The sequence below is a fragment of the Myxocyprinus asiaticus genome, chromosome 40 (assembly GCF_019703515.2).
Source record: "Myxocyprinus asiaticus isolate MX2 ecotype Aquarium Trade chromosome 40, UBuf_Myxa_2, whole genome shotgun sequence".
Taxonomy (NCBI): Eukaryota; Metazoa; Chordata; class Actinopteri; order Cypriniformes; family Catostomidae; genus Myxocyprinus; species Myxocyprinus asiaticus.
In genome coordinates, this window is record NC_059383.1 from 34,975,586 (window position 1) to 34,996,857 (window position 21,272).

At 35.7% G+C, this 21,272-nt stretch overlaps 1 protein-coding gene across 3 annotated transcripts; it reads left to right on the top strand.

Moving 5' to 3' along the window:
• Positions 1 to 608: 608 nt before the first annotated feature.
• LOC127430785 (serine/threonine-protein kinase Nek6-like) lies at positions 609 to 19,865 on the top strand. 3 transcript variants are annotated; one of them, XM_051680850.1, is made up of 10 exons: positions 609 to 745; positions 10,652 to 10,729; positions 10,940 to 11,083; positions 12,070 to 12,141; positions 12,227 to 12,337; positions 13,261 to 13,369; positions 13,507 to 13,614; positions 17,005 to 17,099; positions 17,349 to 17,462; positions 19,089 to 19,865. In XM_051680850.1, the coding sequence occupies exons 2-10, from the start codon at positions 10,667 to 10,669 to the stop codon at positions 19,197 to 19,199; spliced, it is 927 nt and encodes a 308-aa protein (XP_051536810.1). In that variant the 5' UTR covers positions 609 to 745; positions 10,652 to 10,666; the 3' UTR covers positions 19,200 to 19,865. The 3 variants fall into 3 exon arrangements, with proteins under 3 accessions (XP_051536810.1, XP_051536812.1, XP_051536811.1); XM_051680852.1 differs by having other exon boundaries at positions 12,079 to 12,141; XM_051680851.1 differs by lacking the exon at positions 609 to 745 and adding an exon at positions 800 to 922.
• Positions 19,866 to 21,272: the final 1,407 nt, after the last annotated feature.

Consider the following 21,272-nt stretch of genomic DNA (forward strand, 5'->3'; position numbering starts at 1 on the left):
AATGTAAACATAATTTTAATAATAATAATAACAACAATAAGAATGATGATGATGATGATGATTATAATTATAATGATTATTATTAATTGTTGTTGTTGTTTTATTTAAATTGATTTTATAATTTACAGGTTTATGTATTATTGTTACTACTAAAAATAATAATATGTAATAAAATAGTAATAATAAAAACAATATTAATTAGTAATATGCAGAATCATCCTGGGATTCAGCTATTCAATGTTGTCTAAATAGCCTATTTTTTAATATAATATAATATAATATAATATAATATAATATAATATATACTTTAAATACATTTTAATATTAATATTGATATTCATTTATAATATTACTTTAAATATAAAATATGATTGTTATGATGATGATGATGATGATGATGATTATTAATATATAATATATAAAATAGTATTAATATATTAAAATAATATAATATATTAATAGAACAATATGTAATATCATAATAATAATATTATAACTTTGTAATGTATTTCCTATGCACCAACAATGCATGATCTAAAAATCTTTTTAGCTGAGTCTAATACCTTAAGGAAACACAAACTAAAGGACAGAATTGCTCTAGTCAGAGATCACAGCCATGTGATGCACGGGGTGTGACTCAAATTTGCGTGGACGTACACGAGTGAATAGGGTGTCTTGATGATGACCGAAGGGGCTTCTCAACATTTCTAAGCCCTGTAAATGTCAGAAGCACCGTGCTGAAGAGGTAAGTAGAACTACTGCGTGACATTTAACCCAATTTGTTGAAAAGTTCATGCGCGCCCCTCGCTATACTGTGTGTTAGTTGCACAACGTGTTCGTGAAGAAGATCGTGCCAAAATACGCGTGGGGTTGACTTGGCTTATGTGCAGATAATGTCGGTGTAGCGCACTAAAGAGAAAAGGTAAGACAGAGTGGATCTAGAAGAAGACAATGCGGGAAAACAACCATTCTTATGTAGTTCTTTCGGAATAAAGATAGAAGGTAGGCAACGCAAATAATTGCATATGGTTTAGTTCACGTCAAATTCTCTTCTGCAATGTGCATTTGATCGTGTGTGTCAAATGTGGACCAGAGGACTTTCTACATCTGTGTGGAAAGTTCATGCAACTGTTTTTCTGAACTCAAACACATACTAGGGCCTAATTCTGCTGCATTCTTTCCATGTGCTCTATTTAAAGGAAGCATAATAAAACACTAAAACAATCATTTTGCATTGTAAATACTATATAGGGACAATTAACAACTATAAAGGAAACTTTGAGGCTCAGAAATGCCATTCGATACACAGCCTAACGGGAACACCCACATTCAGCCTGTTTATAGCGACTACGATAGTTAATGCAAATATACGACATAGCTTTGAATAGGCTTATCATTCGTATATGATAGACTCATTTATGATGACAATTTATGTTATGTGATATGAACTCGCTTTTGTTACAAAGTTATGTGTATTATAGTTTTACAGAGTGCTTATATATATATATATATATATATATATATATATATATATATATATATATATATATATATATATATATATAAGAGGAACTTATGTGTTTACGGGGCTGCGGAGTTTTGACTCCGCCCACACTGAGTGTTTGTTTGTACCCATTCACGTGTTTTGGGGCATAGAGTATCGCTTTTGCCCGTGATACTGTAGCTTCTCGTCTATGACGTCACCGCTCTGAATAGAAGTGCCAACGTGACGTATAGTAAGGCAAATGACCCCAAAAGTAACGGGCTAGTTGACTTTTCCCTCAACATTAAGATTTAAGGTGAAAATGTGTATGAACGTACACTGAAAAAAAAAAAAAAAAAAAAAAAAAACGTTAACCTTAAATTGTGCTTTGTGTGGTAAAATCTGTTTTATTTTTTTATTTTTTCCAAGTCAAAAATAATATTTAATATCACTGAATCAACATGAATACATTAGGTTACACTGACAAAACTAATTTTAAGGGTTGCCATGCATACATAAACCTCATATATGGCCATATATGAAATTAAATATAACATTTTAGTTTATGTATTTTAGCATACAGTATATGTACATATTCAAATTCCACTATTATTTACATAAATGAAAACGGCAAATATTGTAGTATTTTTAAATATTTGTTGCTTACTGTATATGTACAAGCATGCGACTTTTTACATCATATATTTTATACATGTGTGTTGCATTTATTGCCATATAACAGAGTTCTGTATGGGTTCGATCAGGTAGAAATACCTCCTTAAAGGGATAGTTTACCCAAAAATGAAAATTCTCTCATTATTTTCTCACCCTCATGCCATCCCAAATGTTTATGACTTTCTTTCTTCTGCAGAACACAAATGAAGATTTTAAGAATATCTCAGCCCTCTAGGTCTGTAGAATGCAAGTGAATGGTGACCAAAACTTTGAAGCCCCATAAATTCAGCATAAAAGTAATCCACAAGACTACAGTGGTGTAATCCATGTCTTCTGAAGAGATCTGATTGGTTTTGGATGAGAAAGACCAAAATATAACCCCTTTTTCACTGTACACAATCATGATTTCAAGCTTGATTTCACTTTCTAGTGCATGAAACATGCTCAGATCGCTAGATGGCTCTAGGAAGTGTAATCGAGCATGAACTCATGATCAGGGCTGGCCCTAGCATTTTGGGGGCCCTAAGCAGATTTTCAAAATGGGGACCCCCTACCTACAAGTGCACCAATCCAAACACACCCAACATTAATAACTAAGCAAGTTTAAATTGTGCAAATAAAAAAGTCTATTTATTCAAAAGCATAAAGCTTAAAAATGCTTATCTGTAAACTGTAGTTTATTAGCACAGGTATAACTGCTTTAGAAGTAAAAAAAGAAAGAACATAATTTAAACAAACCAATCACACATATCACATGCACAAATTAATAAATATATTTAATAAAATTCTATGCAAATTAATATGAAATAATTCAATTACCAAATTAAGGTATGGTACAGTAGATGATATTTACACTTTTACACAAAAGCCTAAAATCGATTTTATCACTTCTAAAGACATGGATTAAACCACTGGAGTCATATGGATTACTTTATGCTGCATTTATATGCTGGAGCTTAAAAGTTTTGGTCACCATTCACTTGCATTGTATGGACCCACAGAGCTTAGATATTCTTCTAAAAATCTTAATTTGTGTTTCGCAGAAGAAAGAAAGTCATACACATCTGGGATGGCATGAGGGTGAGTAAATGATGAGAGAATTTTCATTTTTGGGTGCACTATCCCTGTAAAGTATACATTTTTGAATGACTTGCTACCTTTTTTTTCAGTTCACTTAGTTAGTCCTGCAGTGTGTAAAGTACAAATATTTCATGCAGTCTTTCGTAAAATTGCTTGTAATTGTTAATAGTTATAGCCTACCAGAATTAGAAAAATGTTGTTTAAAATAGTTTTTAGATGAAGTATAGTAAGTCAAACCACACGAATCTACTGTCAGCTACCCAATTATCATATTTATATTTATCACATTTAGTTAATGTTTTATTGAGTAGGACCTGCATGTGTATAATGACCTCATAAACTACAGTAACTATATGACTCATGTTGTTCATAGGGGCAGAGGGGATCTGTGCTAAACAAGTCTACACATAGTCTTAAAGTTAAACTTGTTCATTTCAATGACAAATAACGATGCAGTAATGGTGTGTGTTTCTGTCACAGAATCAAATGCAGTCAATATGCCTGTGTGTGTTTCCGTGCGTGCTTGGGGTTTTTGGTGTGGAGAAGTGATGGGGGTTTTTGGTGTTCAGACTGTGGTTGAATGGTAGTGTTTCATCGGGCGGAAACACGAGCACATTACTCAGAAGAGTTAGAGGAAGATAGAGAGCTCAAATCTCTCGCAGGTCACTTCCCCAAGACCACTGCTTTTGTATTCCTTAATTCTAAATCTCCTTTTCTATTCAATTGTTGAATCCATCTATCCATCCATCTATTCAGTACTGTATATACTACATCTAGAATGGATGGAATATAGCATACTGAATACTGCGCAGTACACTGTACACAACTGACTGTTTTTTAAAAGTAGTATGTGCAACAGTACATATTAATCATTGATATACAGTACATTTCAAACAGTAGTATGCAACATTGTTATTACATGAACTTATTTTGTTGCATCTTTAATACATTGAGTGGCATCCTGTTATAATCACAGAAATAAAAACAGTTCTTCTGCATTTTAATCCAATTTTGTCCCAGTTGTGTTTTAACTGAGATGGGTGATATTCCCAGTTCACTCAACAAATTGGAAATTAATGATAGCAGCATGCTGTGCAGTGTACTCTATTGTATACTACTATAAAATTTGGCGAACTGTGTGTGCACCGCATACATACTATATACTGTAGAAATAGTAAGGGTAGCATGCTAGTATGCTATGCCTAACATAGCCATTTTGATGCAACATTTGTGTAGATAATAATTAGAAAGATGACTCATGAGCTTTCTAAGTATCAGTTTCTAAGAAAACTGAGATTCACACCTTCATCTATAAATACACACTAAATGATGTAGATAGTGTGTCTAAGGATGTTCCTCAATTCTAAGAATGCAGAGAATGGACTTGTGTTCTTATTAAGACCAGTCTTGCCAAGCTACCTTGGAAGAATGAACTCGGAAGGACAGGAGGACGTAGAACGCATCTACTGCAAGCTTTGAGATGTGCTGCGATCTTCCTGTTGTGCAATTGCCCGTCCCTGCACATTTGAAGCCAGTGAGAAGCCAGCCATTATCACATTAGTGACAGCATTATTATCATCACACAAGTGAGGTTTTGTAGGACTAGTGACACTTTAAAACACTTGTTTTCTCCATGTTTATTACTGTATTAAAATGGTGCCCAGAGTATAAAGACTCTCACGAGCTGTCAGACTTTCGCGATCTTACAGTGGGAAATTCCTGTGGAAAAAACAATACGATAAATGTCCTTCATCTGCCACCGTATTACTGCGTTCTTGCCCACAAGTCACCATCCGATGCATCCTCTATTTCAAGGACACATCCGGGTACTTTCCTGCGTTCTCGGTACTTGCGTTCTTGAGGATTGGAATTGAACTTCGGCAGTGGATGATGCCGTAGAATGAGTCCACGAGAACGTAAGAACACAAAAAAATGCACATTGAGAAACAGCATAAGTGTATTAGAATCGTGTGTTGTGTGTCTACATGTATGTGTTTGTCACAGTGGAATTGCAAAAAATAATCACTGTTCTCAAACAGATTCCAAAAAACTCTTATCTTCCATTGATTGCACAAACAGATAGTCCCGCCCAAAACTCACACGATTGGTCAAGCCAGTGTTGCTGTGTTGGGCTAGATGGGCCGCTCAAAAAAACAGAGGATGTTTTGATATCTCCACAGAGCCACAGTGATACACTTTTAGGTGAAATCAACCTACAAATGGCTTACTGTCAATAGACTCTGCATATTAAGATGGTATACAAGAAATAATTTTAACATCGAAAAATTACACACATTAAAGTGGGACAACATTGCAGACGGTGGGATAGAATTCTTCCTCTGCATTTTTCTTCACATGAATGGAAGGAAACTGGTACAGAACCACCCTCTCCTTCCCCTCCTCAAAATCTCTCCATTTTAATTTTTTGCAGATCTGTTTTTCTCCATCCCTGAGAGCAGGAACTGTCTGTTAGAGACAGACAGAGTGAAATTACATTTTGCGTTAATGGGAAAGCCAGTTATGATTCCTGTTGTGTGAGCTATTTCAGTATATTTCATGACTACTGATGTACTGCAGTATTCAGCAATGCTCACAAATGTACATTTACTCACCCTCATGTTGCTCCAAACCCTGTCAAGCCAATAAACGTCAAAAATTAACTTTTTGTGTTCCATGGAACAAAGATAGTCATATGGGTTTGCAATGACATGAGGGTGAGTAAATGATGGCAAAGTTTTCATTTTTGGGTGAAAAATCCCTTTAAGATCGAATCTGATGTGCACGCTTAAGTGTGCACACTCAAAAATGTGCTCAGTTCTTCGCTAACATACTCATTTTATCTGCTAATTACACTTTATTATGCCTTGTAGGCATGGATTGTTACAGGAACAGGGCTGTGCACAGTAATTTGTGTGTTTGTGTGTGCAAATGTGGATCAGTAGGTTTGTCTTAAGTTTGTTTAAAATAAAACAGGAGTTGTGAAAATGCGAATGCGAAAGAGTACGCGTGCTTTGAATATAGCACACACACATAAACACTGACACACATTTGTTTTTTATCATGGTAGAGACTTTCTATTGCCTTATTTTGTTTTTATACTGAACTAATGATATTGTCTAACACCTAACAATCACATAAACCTTTCTGCAACTTACATTTTTAATTAAGATATCATTTAGTATGTTTTTAAGCCATTTTCCTTGTACTCTAGATGATTTCAGGTTTTACTATTTTTGGGGGAAATTAGTCTACATATTAAAGCAAAACCTGGCCCACACGCACACACATACACGCACACACACACACACACGTTTTCAGCATTCTGCATACAGTATGTGCAATATCCTCTGGAAGTAACATACTGCACGCATCATTGCACAGAGTTTTTATCTTTTGATCTGTGGTCCGTATTATGTTGTGAACATGTAGTTCCTAGAATTTCTCTCAGTATTTTTAGTGTGAGTATTAAGGAAAAACATTTCAGTTGCTAAAAGTGGGCGACAAGAGACAGAAAGAAGTTGTGTAAATGTGCGTGCGTGTTAACGTCAAAATATCACATGCACAACTGAAAGTGTCGGTTAATAGGGGGATTACCGAGATAATGTGAGTAGTATTCGGCTGGTCATGTGATCTAATCCCTTATATAGAATAAAACAGCTTTTTTTAAGCAACTTGTTTGACTGGAGTGTGAGTGTACATTAATTTAAATGTTTAACAAAATTATTTAGTGCTTCTATATTTATCTTTGTAGGAGTTTTTGTTGTTTAGTTTCATATATAGTGAGTCTAAATCAAATGACCAGCAATAACATGTTTAAATTGTTTTCTCTGCTAATTAAAAAGGGCACATGTTTCTGTTAATGTGCCTGTTTACAATCAACAGACAACAATGGCTCACTTTTTCACCTATTTGAGCTGGAATGAAAACTGATTTTGCAACGATATGACTATGCAAATGTACTCAGAAGGCTGCTTTCTTAAATATTTTTATCAAAGAATATTTTACATTATTATTATACATTGTCAACAATTTCTAGAAATGAACAATGAGAAAATAAAGAATAAATAAAAATACAATAAACAGCTTAATAGACATCAGTACCGTATGTTCAGTATCAGTCAGTTGCTGACCATTAAAATAAAGAATAAATTAAAATGATAGCTAAATAAAAATCAGTACTGTATATTTAGGATCAGTCAATGGCAGACTATTTAAATAAAGAATAAATAAAAATAAAATAAATAGGTAAATAAACATCAGTAGTACTGTTTAGGATCAGTCAATTGCTGACTATTTTAATACTGCCAGTCAATTAGGGGCAGGTTGTAAAACAAGAAGCATTTACACCTGCCGAGTCAAGAGATAAACAGCGTTCAGGGGAAACTTTCAACGATAGAAAACCAGACTTTTAAATATTACATTTTATAAATGCAACGACTGGAATTGTTCGGTTGAAGGGGGTACCAAACTGCAAATCCTGAACAAAACAGTTTGGTGAATACATGTTTACACATTAGCTTCCACTCAGCTGACAAGCAATGAAAGTAGCTACGTGGTTAACTAGTTAGCTATAAGCTTGTTGTCACGGAGAGTAAAAGATGGACTTTATTTACTTTCCAGCACTGCATCTCACCAACTAGGTAACAACGTAGTGTGAAATCAACACTCAACAGACATAATCCGCCACCGCACTATTGTCTGCTGAGCTGCAAAATGATGCTCTGATGTTTACCTTTAAATCACTACATTACTGACTGCACTGACAAAATATAGCTGGCTAACAGCAAACAGATGTGATAAACATGAGTGACAGGGTTAACGTTATATTAGTTATATTGAAAAGGGAAAATGATGTGGTCATTGTTTAATAACTTTTCAATACGTATTTCACAAACTAATTAGCAACTTACTGAGAAGACACCACTCAACTCCGCACCTCTAGACTCCGCCCTGTCGGCAGAGCCACCTTCAGCTCAGTTCTGTACACAATGGAGTCGGAGCGCGCTCTGCTGGACAAACTACGTTATGACACCAATTCACCAAGTTTTATTTGCATTATTCGAAGTCTGAAAACACTTCTTTTTTGTTATTTTGACCAGTTGTTATTTTTCTGCAAATAAATGCTCTAAATTATAATATTTGGGAGAAATGTTGTCAGTACTTTATAGAATAAAACAAAAATGTTAATTTTACTCAAACACATACCTATAAATAGTAAATCCAGAGAAACTGATAATTTTGCAGTGGTCTCGTAATTGTTTCCAGAGCTGCATGTTTATAAAAAATATCGCAAAATCTGATTACATCGTCAACTCCTTGGCCTAGGGATCGGTGAATATTCATCCTTGGCTTTAAAAATTACATTTATTGAAACACGAAAAACGAAAGACATTTCTAAATTCAAATTGCACTTCAGATGAAACAAATTTAAATAACCAAGTGGTCAGAAAGTTGTATATATCCACCCTTCCATTTTCCATCATGCAATTCATCTACAACAGGTGGAATATTACTAATGCAACATTAAAGGAATATTCCGGGTTCAATACAAGTTAAGCTCAATCAACAGCATTTGTGGCATAATATTGATTACCACAAAAAAATTATTTTGACTTGTCCCTCCTTTCTTTTAAAAAAGAAAAAACTTGGTTTCAGTGAGGCATTTGAAAGTGAATGGGGCTAATTTTTGAACTTTAAAATACTTACTGTTTCAAAAGTATCAAGGATATGATTTTAGTGTGATAAAATCACTAACTATCCTTTTCAGGGTAAAGTTATAGACAATTTTACAACCTCTTTACCATGACAATGTAATGTCAACAAAACCCTAAATCCCTAAAAGGACTGTAAAAATGTCAATTAAAACAACTTTACAGCTCAAATAATACACAAGTTTTAACAGAAGAATTAATGCAAGTGGTTTTATAAAATTATAAGCTTCACATTTCTGTGCTTAAACCAAAATTGAGCAAATTTACCATCCAGGCGCTTGACTTAGGCTACACGCATTCGGCGGGTGCTAATTTAATATCCTGGTCTACTTTTAAATATATTCTGTGACTTCCCAGCTCCATGGTTTAGAAATTGCCCAATATTATCGATCACTGTCTATCAATGAGTTTCACAATCGGCATCGGGATATTTGTTAAATATTGTTGATGTCCAATTACATCGCCCTATGTAACGCTCTGTAGTAAGGCCCCTGCAAACATCATACGAAATCGAAGAATGTACTGGTGTGATGTCATTAAGAAAATCTGGCCAAAACAAAGGTGTTTGTGAGTTCATTTCAGTGATTTTTAACAGCTCGCCAGGGCGAACTTTCAGGAAAACTTCATACCGGCTGCTAAACACCTTTTTACTGCCATTGGTCCACGTCATTGGCAGGTTTGACCTGGAGCTCCACCTACTTTGAGGCCGACAACTAATACCCGTTCAGTCAGTTTAAGATCAACATGAACACAATGGCATGCAGTTATTAGCGAGCTGGTGCAAATTTACCTACATTTGTACGATCGTTTGAGTAAAGATATTTTCCAAGAACATGTCATGTCATTTTTTTTTGTTCAATTATGCTTCAGAAGGAATCAAATCTACTCAGATACTCTAAAGTGCACATTCACACTGTTATTTGATATACTGCTTCACTCATGTGCCGTCTGCAGGCGAAAGTCATTCACACATCTGCCCAAAGCGAGATATGCTTATCATCATTCTTCTGTATGAATTCTGCCCATTAATACTCTGGTATACACCTATCTTTGCAGTAGTATCAGTGTTATCATAAATTACAATAACATAGTGTAATCGGCACATATTATGGCTGCATACTGTATAGGATGTAAGCACATTAGTGCCAAGAATGCAAAAGGTAAACATAACAAATTACACATTATCTAATGCATATATATTACTTAAAATCATCATTGAGTGGTTAAAACAGCTTATTTTACTGATGTTGTAATTCTAATAATAAAATGAGGAATGAAGTCATTGAAAACACATTTTACTATCATATTAGTTGATGTTTTACATGTAGTCTTGTGCGTCCTCATCTTTAAATATCTCTAAATGCCTCCCCCAGTGCTGTGGCTGGTGTCTGAATGTTCGCTCATTGCTCAGCTGTTTTGAAGTTCTTTTTGGCTCTGAGCAAAAAGCAAAGAAGCACTTCGCCGTTAGTGTTGTCTTTGCAAACACCACTAGTAAATGGTTCTGTTCTAATTCACTGCTGTTTTGAAGCACTAACAGCTATTTGTTTGATACTAGGCTTTGTTTAGCAGTTATTTCAGAAAAAGTTTATTTTTTTTGTTACAGAAATGTACAGTTAAATTAAACAAGGAAGCCATCTGGAAATCCAGCAGTGCATTTAATGAAGCACAAGTTGAGAACGATGTTCTTTGTGTCTGACTGTAGGTCTGGAATGTCATTATGGAACACAACAGCTTTCAGGATCAGAATAAAAATTACACAGTGCCGGTACAGAGCGACCAGGTATGAACACACACACGCACACATACTGCCCACACATGCAGACATGCAGCTGTTGGCAAAGGTTTGAGGTCACGTTGGCAAACACTGTTATTGCACTTGTCAACAGCACGTAGAGCCTTTTATAAATCATACACAATAATGTTGACAAACCTGCACATTAGTAATGACACTCACTCACTGTCTCTTTCTGTTCATCTCTCTTTGTCTCAGAGGAACATGTTGGGTATATACGGATACTGTTCTATGCTGTCCAACTTCCGTATCGAGAAGAAGATTGGACGTGGGCAGTTCAGCGAGGTTTATAAAGCCACATGTCTACTGGACAACCAACAGGTGGCCCTGAAGAAAGTACAGGTGATCCTTAATTTATTTATGCACATATTTTGATAGACATGAGCACTGTATAAATTTTGCAGTAGGTATACTGTGCACAGTATGTGAATTTTCTGTTTGCCCGGATGACCTACAGTTACACCATGATGATGGAAAACCTGGAAATGTTAGGGAATTTTAAAAGCGTGATTTTCAGGCCTGGCTGTAAATAAATCTTTTATTTAAAGCATTTACATACATACAACCCCAATTCTAAAAAAGTTGGGACAGTATGGAAAATTGTAATAAAAACGAAATGTGTGATTTGTAAATTCTATTTACCCTGTGTTTACTGTCCCAACTTTTAAAAATTGGGGTTGTACGTCAGTATATCTTTTAATAAATAAGTAATGAAATTTGTCATTCAATAAATAATGCAAGAAATATTATTTCCCTTCAGTGCAATTAATTGCTTAAATTGACCTCCCGTTGTCAGTGGGACGAAAGAACCAGAAACAATATCATCCAGCAATTTTATTATGCATTATTTGATCAAGCTTGCAAAAGACATTTTTACACATTTACTATTTGGATAAAAAATACTGCATACTTTTTCACATACTATTTAAAAAAGAATTGTATGCAGTATCCACTGCTAAGTAAGCAAAACGCCAGTATTCCATTTGAAGCACTGAGCCAAGGAACTCCAAATCTTTTGATGGATGCGTTCAATCTATCAGCATCTTAAATCACGGTTCTTTTAGTTGTTTGGAAAGCAGATCCTACACCAAGATGCATACAAAGAAGTCCCATTGAAGTTTGCTTGAAATAGGTTGTGCTTTTTGGTGTTACTGAAGTACAATGCACTTTGAGTGATTCCCATTGTTTGGACTTTGGCAAGCAACTCAAGTGTGAAAATGGTTTTAAGCTCACTTGCACACATGTATTCAACATTTCCAGTGTTAGAATTGCAGGTAGAGCTGTTGTGCTCTCAGATGTGGGTATATGCTTGTTGTAATATTGTGTAGTTTTCTCAGATTTTTGAAATGATGGATGCTAAAGCCCGGCAAGACTGCATAAAAGAGATCGACTTGCTAAAGGTTTGTAGCACTTGCTTTTAAACACGTCACACATGTGTGTCTATGAGTATGAGTTTGTGACGTTTCTTTCTCATTCATCTTGCAGCAGTTGAACCATCCAAACGTAATAAAGTATCTGGACTCATTTATTGAAGAAAACGAGTTGAATATTGTTCTGGAGTTAGCTGGTGCTGGTGACCTCTCTCAGATGATTAAGGTCAGTCTCATGAGACTTATGACTGCCCCACCCCTCATCTGACCACTCCCCTCACCTCACCTCACCCCTTCTTTGGCCACTCCTATCTCTGTCCCACAGCCTGTTTGTCTGCTTATTTTTTATTGATTGATTTTTCTTACCTTTATTTAGCCAGGCAACTCACTTAAAGGGATTGGTAACCAATTTACTCACCCTCATGTTGTACCAAACCTGTATGGCCTTTTCTCTTTTGTGGAACAGAGGCAGTATATTAGTCTCAGTCATCATTCACTTTTATAGCATTTTTATTCTCCCTGTACCATGAAAATGAATGGTGACTGAGGCTGTCATTCTCCCTAACATCTCCTTTTGTGTTCCACAGAGGAAAGAATAGTCATACAGGTTTGGAGCAACATGAGGGTGAGTAAATGATGACAGAATTATCATTTTAGGGTGAACTATTCCTTCAAGAACAAGTCTGGCAAAAGAAATTGTCATCTATAAGAATTGCCCTTTATTGTACTAAAAAGATCCCATAACATAGCAGTGCTCCCCAGATCTGTTATTGGATAATGAAATTGTTCTGATTAAGGGGAATATCTGTTAAGGCTTAACGTGATTTACACAAGTAGGACGTGTTCCTGGATCAACATCCTTTGTTGGTCTTGGAAAGGGTAGAGTTGGGGTAATGGTTAGGGACTGGAACAACATTCATATCAACCGATTATTGCACTGATTTTAGGGTTCGGATTATGGCTGTGATTGGTTGATACAATGGATGTTGATCCAGGAACATGTCCTGCTAGTGTTAATCAATTTAAGAGTCTGCCAAAGGATATTGGTTTGGCATATATTTAAGTGTTGCAGTATTTGGATAAAATTTATTGACTCTAAAAAACATTTATAAATGAAAAGTAATTCCCAATGTGTGTGTGTTTGTGAAGTATTTTGAGAAGAAACAAAGATTGATTCCAGAGAGGACAATATGGAAGTATTTTGTACAGCTCTGCAGTGCACTGGAACACATGCACTCCCGTAGAGTCATGCATCGAGGTACACACACAATCAAAATCTCTTTGTTTTGTCCTCACTGAACCCATTATTAGTGTGCTCTGATCTGTAAAAATTTAGCAATGGTATGTGTCTAAATATATATTGGGTTTCTTTCCAAATGTTTGTGTGTGTATCAGATATAAAACCAGCCAATGTGTTCATCACATCTACTGGAGAGGTCAAGCTGGGGGACCTAGGACTGGGTCGATTCTTTAGCTCCAAAACCACTGTAGCACACTCTCTTGGTACCATCCAGCAACCACACATGCACCCGGAAACACTCAGATATGGGTAGTTAACAAATAGTTGACAACAACATGTGTTGGTGTTTCTTCAGGCACTTTTAGCACTGTGGACTTCTAGAAAGTAGTCTCGTTAAAACATTTTTTACAGTTGCACAATTTTTTTGTGTCTTTTATGTCATTTTTTCTGAAATTCATGAAAATTCTCACCACTGTACCATTTCCAGCACATCTTAAACTCTGTATTGTGTTTACTAGAATTCTGTGGTGGAAATGATGCTGATGGAGATTATATTTTAAATGTTTTAAAATGGCAGACTCCTTTGCCTTTCTAAGGCTAATTTCATAGCTAACATTTAATGTGTTCTAAATACACACTTTAAGCATAATATGGCAAAATTACAGCATGATTGGAAATGTTGCTCAATAAAAATATTCTGCTCACAAGTAGGACTGGGCAAAAATATGGATTTTCCATTGCATCGCGATCACTTGATATCGATTCTAAAATCCCAGGATCGATTTTTTACTTTATGCACAACCCTCTACTACAGTGAGAGAAAATCACTCGCATTTGCAACCAAATTTCGTGCTTTGCGAATAAAAATGTCTATGATTAGCCACTGGCAGGTACACTATATGTTCAGATTTCACTTACTAGTGATTGAGTAGTATAGTGGTAAAGTATTCAGAACCGAGATCATTTCACTGTGCGTTGAGAGTAAACGTTTAGTTGGACTCTTTCCGTGTAATGTGTGAAAAGACATGATGCATGCAATACATTTGAAAATAAATAATGTCTCTTTTAGTACCTTTTTTGTTATTTACTGTACAGTCAGTTGTTGATCAAAAAACTAAACAAAAACAAAAACATTTCATTCTAATCACGAATAGCACGGATGAGATAAAGCCATTTGAATCCTCTCTCATTAATATGCACTCATCTACAGACACTCTTAACAGAAATGCCGGTTTTCTTAAAGAGACAGTGCCAGTTTTTAGCACATGTTCACCAGATGAATGTAAATACTTGCAAATAGTACAAATTATGCAATAAAATAATTAACATGTACAAAATATAATATATGCAATATAATATCATATATATTGATGGAATATGTGAATTTTTCATTTTTAAAAAGCTAAAATGTGACCAAAATGTTGAAAAACTAACAAAATATACACTGGCGGCCAAAAGTTTGGAATAATGTAAAGATTTTGCTCTTATGGAAAGAAATTGGTACTTTTATTCACCAAAGTGGCATTCAACTGATCACAATGTATAGTCAGGACATTAATAACATGAAGAATTACTATTACAATTTGAAAACAGAACTTCTTAACCTACTTCAAAGAGTTCTCATCAAAAAATCCTCCACGTGCAGCATTGACAGCTTTGCAGATCCTTGGCATTCTAGCTGTCAGTTTGTCCAGATACTCAGGTGATATTTCACCCCACACTTCCTGTAGCACTTGCCATAGATGTGACTGTCTTGTTGGGCACTTCTCACGCACCTTACAGTCTAACTGATCCCACAAAAGCTCAATGGGGTTAAGATCCATAACACTCTATTCCAATTATCTGTTGTTCAATGTCTGTTTCTTTGCCCACTCTAACCTTTTCTTTTTTTTTTCTGTTTCAAAAGTGTCAAAAGGGCCTGCACCCCTGAGTCTTCTCTTTACTGTTGTACATGAAACTGGTGTTGAGCGGGTAGAATTCAATGAAGCTGTCAGCTGAGGACATGTGAGGCGTCTATTTCTCAAACTGGAGACTCTGATGTACTTATTCTCGTGTTTAGTTGTACATCTGGCCTTCCTCATCTCTTTCTGTCCTTGTTAGAGCCAGTTGTACTTTTTTGTAGGACTGTAGTGTACAAAGTTTCAAGCATCGGATAGCCTTCATTCCTCAAAACAATGATTAACTGACAAGTTTCTAGAGAAAGCCGTTTCTTTTTTTGCCATTTTTGACCTAATATTGACCTTAAGACATGCCAGTCTATTGCATACTGTGGCAACTCAAAAACAAACACAGAGACAATGTTAAGCTTCATTTAACGAACCAAATAGCTTTCAGCTGTGTTTGATATAATGGCAAGTGATTTTCTAGTACCAAATTAGCAATTTAGCATGATTACTCAAGGATAAGGTGTTGGAGTGATGACAGCTGGAAATGGGGCCTGTCTAGATTTGATCAAAAATGACTTTTTTCAAATAGTGATGGTGCTGTTTTTTACATCAGTAATGTCCTGACTATACTTTGTGATCAGTTGAATGCCACTTTGGTGAATTAAAATACCAATTTCCTTCCGAAACAGCAAAATCTGTACATTATTCCAAACTTTTGGCTACCAGTGTAATTAGTAAAATGTATATAGTTAGAAGGTCCCCTGCATATACACAGCTTGAGGTGTGAGAGAATTTCTATCATATGTTAGCAAAATGGACATTATAACTGAAATACATGTGAATCGAAATCGAATCGAAAGCTTGTGAATCGGAATCAAATCAGGAAATCTACATCATTACCCAGACCTACTCACAAGTAATTTTTACATTGAATTTTCTTTGTTTTCCTCAAACATTATATTTCATCTCAAGCATGCTTCTTACTGTCACATTTGTCGACTTGGATAACAAGTACACTAACTTCTGATTTTTTTTTTATTAGGGGCAATATTGTTTCGTGTGGTGGAAATGACGCCACAACTATGGGATGGTCGTCATTTTTTTAAAAACTGACAGAAATAATTTTCACAAAATACATTTTTATTTCACTTTTTGTATAGATGATCAGAGTTTTAACCATGTATTTTTATAATGGATTTAAAATAGACAGTGTGGGTCTGGAACAAGGCTAAAGCAAAAGTAAAATCTGAACATTAATGGTATTTGAAAAGTACCAGAGATGGTAAAATGTTTCAAAGTCAATTTGAATGTGACCTTCATATTACAAAAAGAAAAAAACGTTAAAACCTGTTTGTTGTAATAAAAATCAACCCCTGGGACATAAAAGTGCATGAAGAAACACCTGTATATAGCGTGAATGTATAAGAGGTAAGTATATATTTTAGATGCTGTAACTGATCACTATGTATAATAATTATATAAGAATTAGAAGAATGCTGTTTTAGTTTTAGATGAAGTAGCACATGCCACACTATGCAGGACATTGTCAACTATCCATATACACTCACTCACTATCATATTACACATTATTATGATTCCTCAACATATAGACACACCTACATTCAAACATGCAGATACTCAAATATATACACAGATCATGCATGTACATAGACTGTAATAACAAAACTGATCTTGTCACTCAATTATAGTCTGGCAGGCAGAAATTGCCTACTGGTACCTGCAATTACATCTATCTCTTTTTTGCAGTTGGAACACCGTATTACATGTCTCCCGAGAGGATTCATGAAAACGGCTACAACTTCAAATCAGACATCTGGTCTCTGGGCTGCCTGCTGTATGAGGTACACACATATACTGTATATACTGCATTTTATTGTGATTGGATGAGCCACAGTCAGAGTCATTGTAAAATAGCTGATATACGCACACATCAGACATTGAATTCTTTATTAACACAGCAAGTTGTTACAGGGAACTGTAAACTGCCTACAGTTTGGCTAATAAACTATATTACTTGGTGGAAAGAATGGCATTGTTTTATAATATTGCTGTTCCTTTAATATATTATATTTATGTCTTCACTCTTTCAGATGGCAGCTCTGCACAGCCCCTTCTACAGTGATCAGATGAACCTGCTCTCATTGTGTCAAAAGATCGAACAGTGTGACTACCCACCCCTCCCATCACAGCACTATTCACAGAAGGTACAGACATACATAAACACACACTATGGATCTGTTCCAAAATGTAGTGAGCTGCCTTGCTGTCTACTGTCTACATAGGCAGCTATCTTCTAAGGGAATGTTCACACCAAACCGTTTTGTGTCCATATGCAAAGTTTTCCAGTTCTTTTTCTTTATAAACATGCGCTAGATGAACGTGTTTGACCGTTGTGCCACATCTTGCTATTGCTCAGGGTCTCGTGCAGAAACGGCACATTTTTTATACACTGTGTCAAGTTAATAGAGCTTACACTTTTAAAAAAAAAATTTGGTCTGAAGACGCATTCCACTCATTGCGCTGTGTCTAGCTTTTTTAACGCAAGAATGCTTTCAGTCTGAATTACCCCTTAAAGCCAAAGTTAGGCTTCCCATGGTCATAAAAACTGTGGAAATGTCAGGGAATAAAAAAAAAAACATTTCAGGCCTGGAAATTCTTGAAAGTCATGGAAATTTCTATATGAAATATACATTTTTCAAATTAAGTGCAAAAATGACTCTTTTGTAGAGTTGCTGAGAAGCCGTTGGGATTTCTGAATCGCCAGTTCTTTATAATGAATTCTTTGAAACGGTTCACAAATTGGTCTGAATTAAAATGATTGTTAAAGAAATATTCCGGGTTTAATACAAGTTAAGCTCAATCAACAGCATTTGTGGCATAATGTTGATTACCACAAAAATTTATTTCGACTTGTCCCTTCTTTTCTTTAAAAAAAAAAAAAAAAAAGCAAAAATCTGGGTTACAGTGAGGCACTTACAATGGAAGTGAAAGTGGCAAATCTGTAAACATTAAAATACTCACTTTTTCGAAAGTATAGCCACAAGACCTAATCAAACTGTGTGTTAACATGATTTTTGCGTGACAAAATCACTTACTAATCTTTTCTGTGTAAAGTTTTCACAACTTCATTGCCATGAAGACAATGCTGTAAACCTTAAAACAACTGAAAAATTACAAAAACTTTACAGCTCAAAAAATATACAAGTTTTAACAGAAGAATTAATACAAGTGCTTTTACAAAATTATAAGCTTCTCATTTCTGCCTTTAAACCCTCCAAAAATTGGCCCCATTTACAGTTCAGGCTGCAGTTTTATTTTTTGCCTTGTAATTCTGTGATGTTTAATTCACTGTTTTGATTGGTGCACATATTTTGGTAAGGAATAAGGAAAAACATTTGCAATTTTTTTTTACATATTGCACAGCCGTAGCGCAGACTCTGGCTAAAGCGCACAGTTGATTCCAGTACAGTTTGTTGTTAGCATGTTGCTAAGCTAATGACTTGAGACTCTAATAAGAACACACATTTAATAAAATACATAAAACTGGTGAAATAGTTCAATTTAAATTAGATTGAGCTGTTTTTATTAATTGCTTTGGATCTCGGGTGAAACTATTCATTAGAATTTAGCCAAAAACAAGATTAGCATAATTTAGCTTCCTGTTGTTTGCAATAGACTTAAACTATAGCGTACCTATGATGCCTAACAATGCTTTTTAGGTAGGCAACTCACTAGATTTTGGAACAAAGTCCATTTGTACCCTAATATAAAGAAGGCACCTGGTCAATATGCTAACATCTTTGTGAGGAACTACATTGCATGTGTTGCAGCTCAGAGATCTGGTCAGTATGTGTATCAACCCAGAACCCGATCAGCGGCCCGACATCGTCTTCGTCCTGCAGTTCGCCACACAGATGCACATGTGGACGGCCAGCTCCTGAAACAAACGAACACACAGACACAGAACCATTGTGCAAACCTGTGATCTCTGCTCTCTCTCAATTCAGTATATCAAGCTATGATAGAAACGTCCTCAAGAAATACCTAGAAATAAGTTACGAGAGAAAGCAAGCAGATTGGCAGTATCTATACTGTTGTAAGCTGAACATTTCTCTAGATTTGTTTGGAAAGGAATGCCAATATACTCTATTGTGCTTTCAAAGTATGTATCACTGTGCTGTATGGTGACTGGTTTAGAGACTGTGGAAGGGATGTTACATTGGTCAGGTCACTTGACCCAGTGCCTAATGTTGATGATGTCACAGCAAGGTGGTTCCATTTATACATACTTCCTCTTTAAGGCTTATATTCGTAACATTTACAAGAGCCTTACAGTTGAGTTACTTATCTCTCTTTTATGTTTCCGAAATACACACACACACACACACAAAATTGTTGAAGGTGATTTCCAAGGAAACCCTCACTGGCAAGACATTGGACTGTGTTTTTAATTCGGTGGCCTTGTTCTCTGGTCAAATATCTCCATGTAAAAGAAGTTTTCCAACAGGATGTTATGTTTTAAGGATTTTTTTAAACAATTCCTCATATGCGTACATGTTGTGTAATTAACAATAAACTGTAACTGTAAACATTGGTTTTGAAGGACATCTAGAGCATTTTATTAGCATTATTCTTTGCAGTGTTGTGGGTTTTATTCCTTCAAGATTTGTCAAGGAAGACATCACGCAGATTATCATAAATTGAGATGGCATGAATATCAAGGGTTTCTTTTGAGCACCCCCTGGTGGTAAGTAAATGTATTTCTTACATCTTTTAACAACCACAATGTTATACAAATGAAATGCATAGGTTGAACCATTTAATTCATCACAAAAATCAACTTTTTACTCCGGCCAATAAAAAAACTTAAAGGAAAAGTTCACCCGAAAATGAAAATTCTCATCATTTACTCACTCTGATGCTATCTCAGATGTATATTACTTTCTTCTGCAGAACACAAAGATTTTAGAAGAATTTTTCAGCTCTGTAGGTCCATACAATTCAAGTGAATGTTCACCAAAACTTTGAAGCTCTAAAAAGCACATAAATGCAGCATAACAGCAATCCATAAGACTCCAGTGGTTTAATCCATGTCTTCAGAAGCGATCCAATTGGTTTTGGGCGAGAACAGACCAAAATGTAACTTTTTTTTATTTTTTTACTATACCATGACATCTGCAGTCTCCTTGGCAATCACGATATCATGCTCGAATACACTTTCTAGCCCCATCTAGTGCTTTGCACATGCATCAAGCACTATGAAGTTATCATTTCTGAGATGTGTTTTAGATCTTTTCACCTGGAAAGCACTGCATTTTAATTAACATCTGCTAAACTGCTTAAAAAGATCAGATTTGCAAACATTCTAAATCTCAAAGACATCAGCTGAATGTCTTATTGACATCCGAGAGGAAATGTTTCATAGACGTATTACAGAAAAAAAAAAAAACTTCCAGATGTAAACGCACACATCAAAAATACATCTGGTTTTTGTGTGGGAGCCAGATGGTACATGATAGCTGTGCGGTATGTGTAAACCTCATTCCCCAGGCCTCAAGAGGCGCAATAGTGATGATGCTGGAGGAGGCTGAAGTCTCAGCCGCCTCATTAGCGCGCCCACTTCCCAGTTCGAATCCCGCTCAAAGCAGGTCGAGCAAGGCCGCTTACGGTGGTGCCGTGACCTGGTTGGGAGTGAGGTTTAGGGGTGTAAGTGTAACGGAAGCCAGCTGGTATGTGTAAACCTCACTACCCTGGTCTTAAGAGGCACACTAGAGGTTGTAGCCTTTAGCCTCCTCATTAGCGCCCATCTCCCATGCTGGTGATCGCTGGTTCGAATTCGGCTCGGAGCAGTTACACATGTAAACACTTTTACTCAATGGTTTATCCAATGTGCACATGTCTGTTTACGTTCTTGTTTTATTGCACATTTACATCACAAGACGGAACATTCAACCTAATTAGAGACAAAAAGATGAGCACAAAAAAATTATAAATGGATCAAAAAAACAAAAACA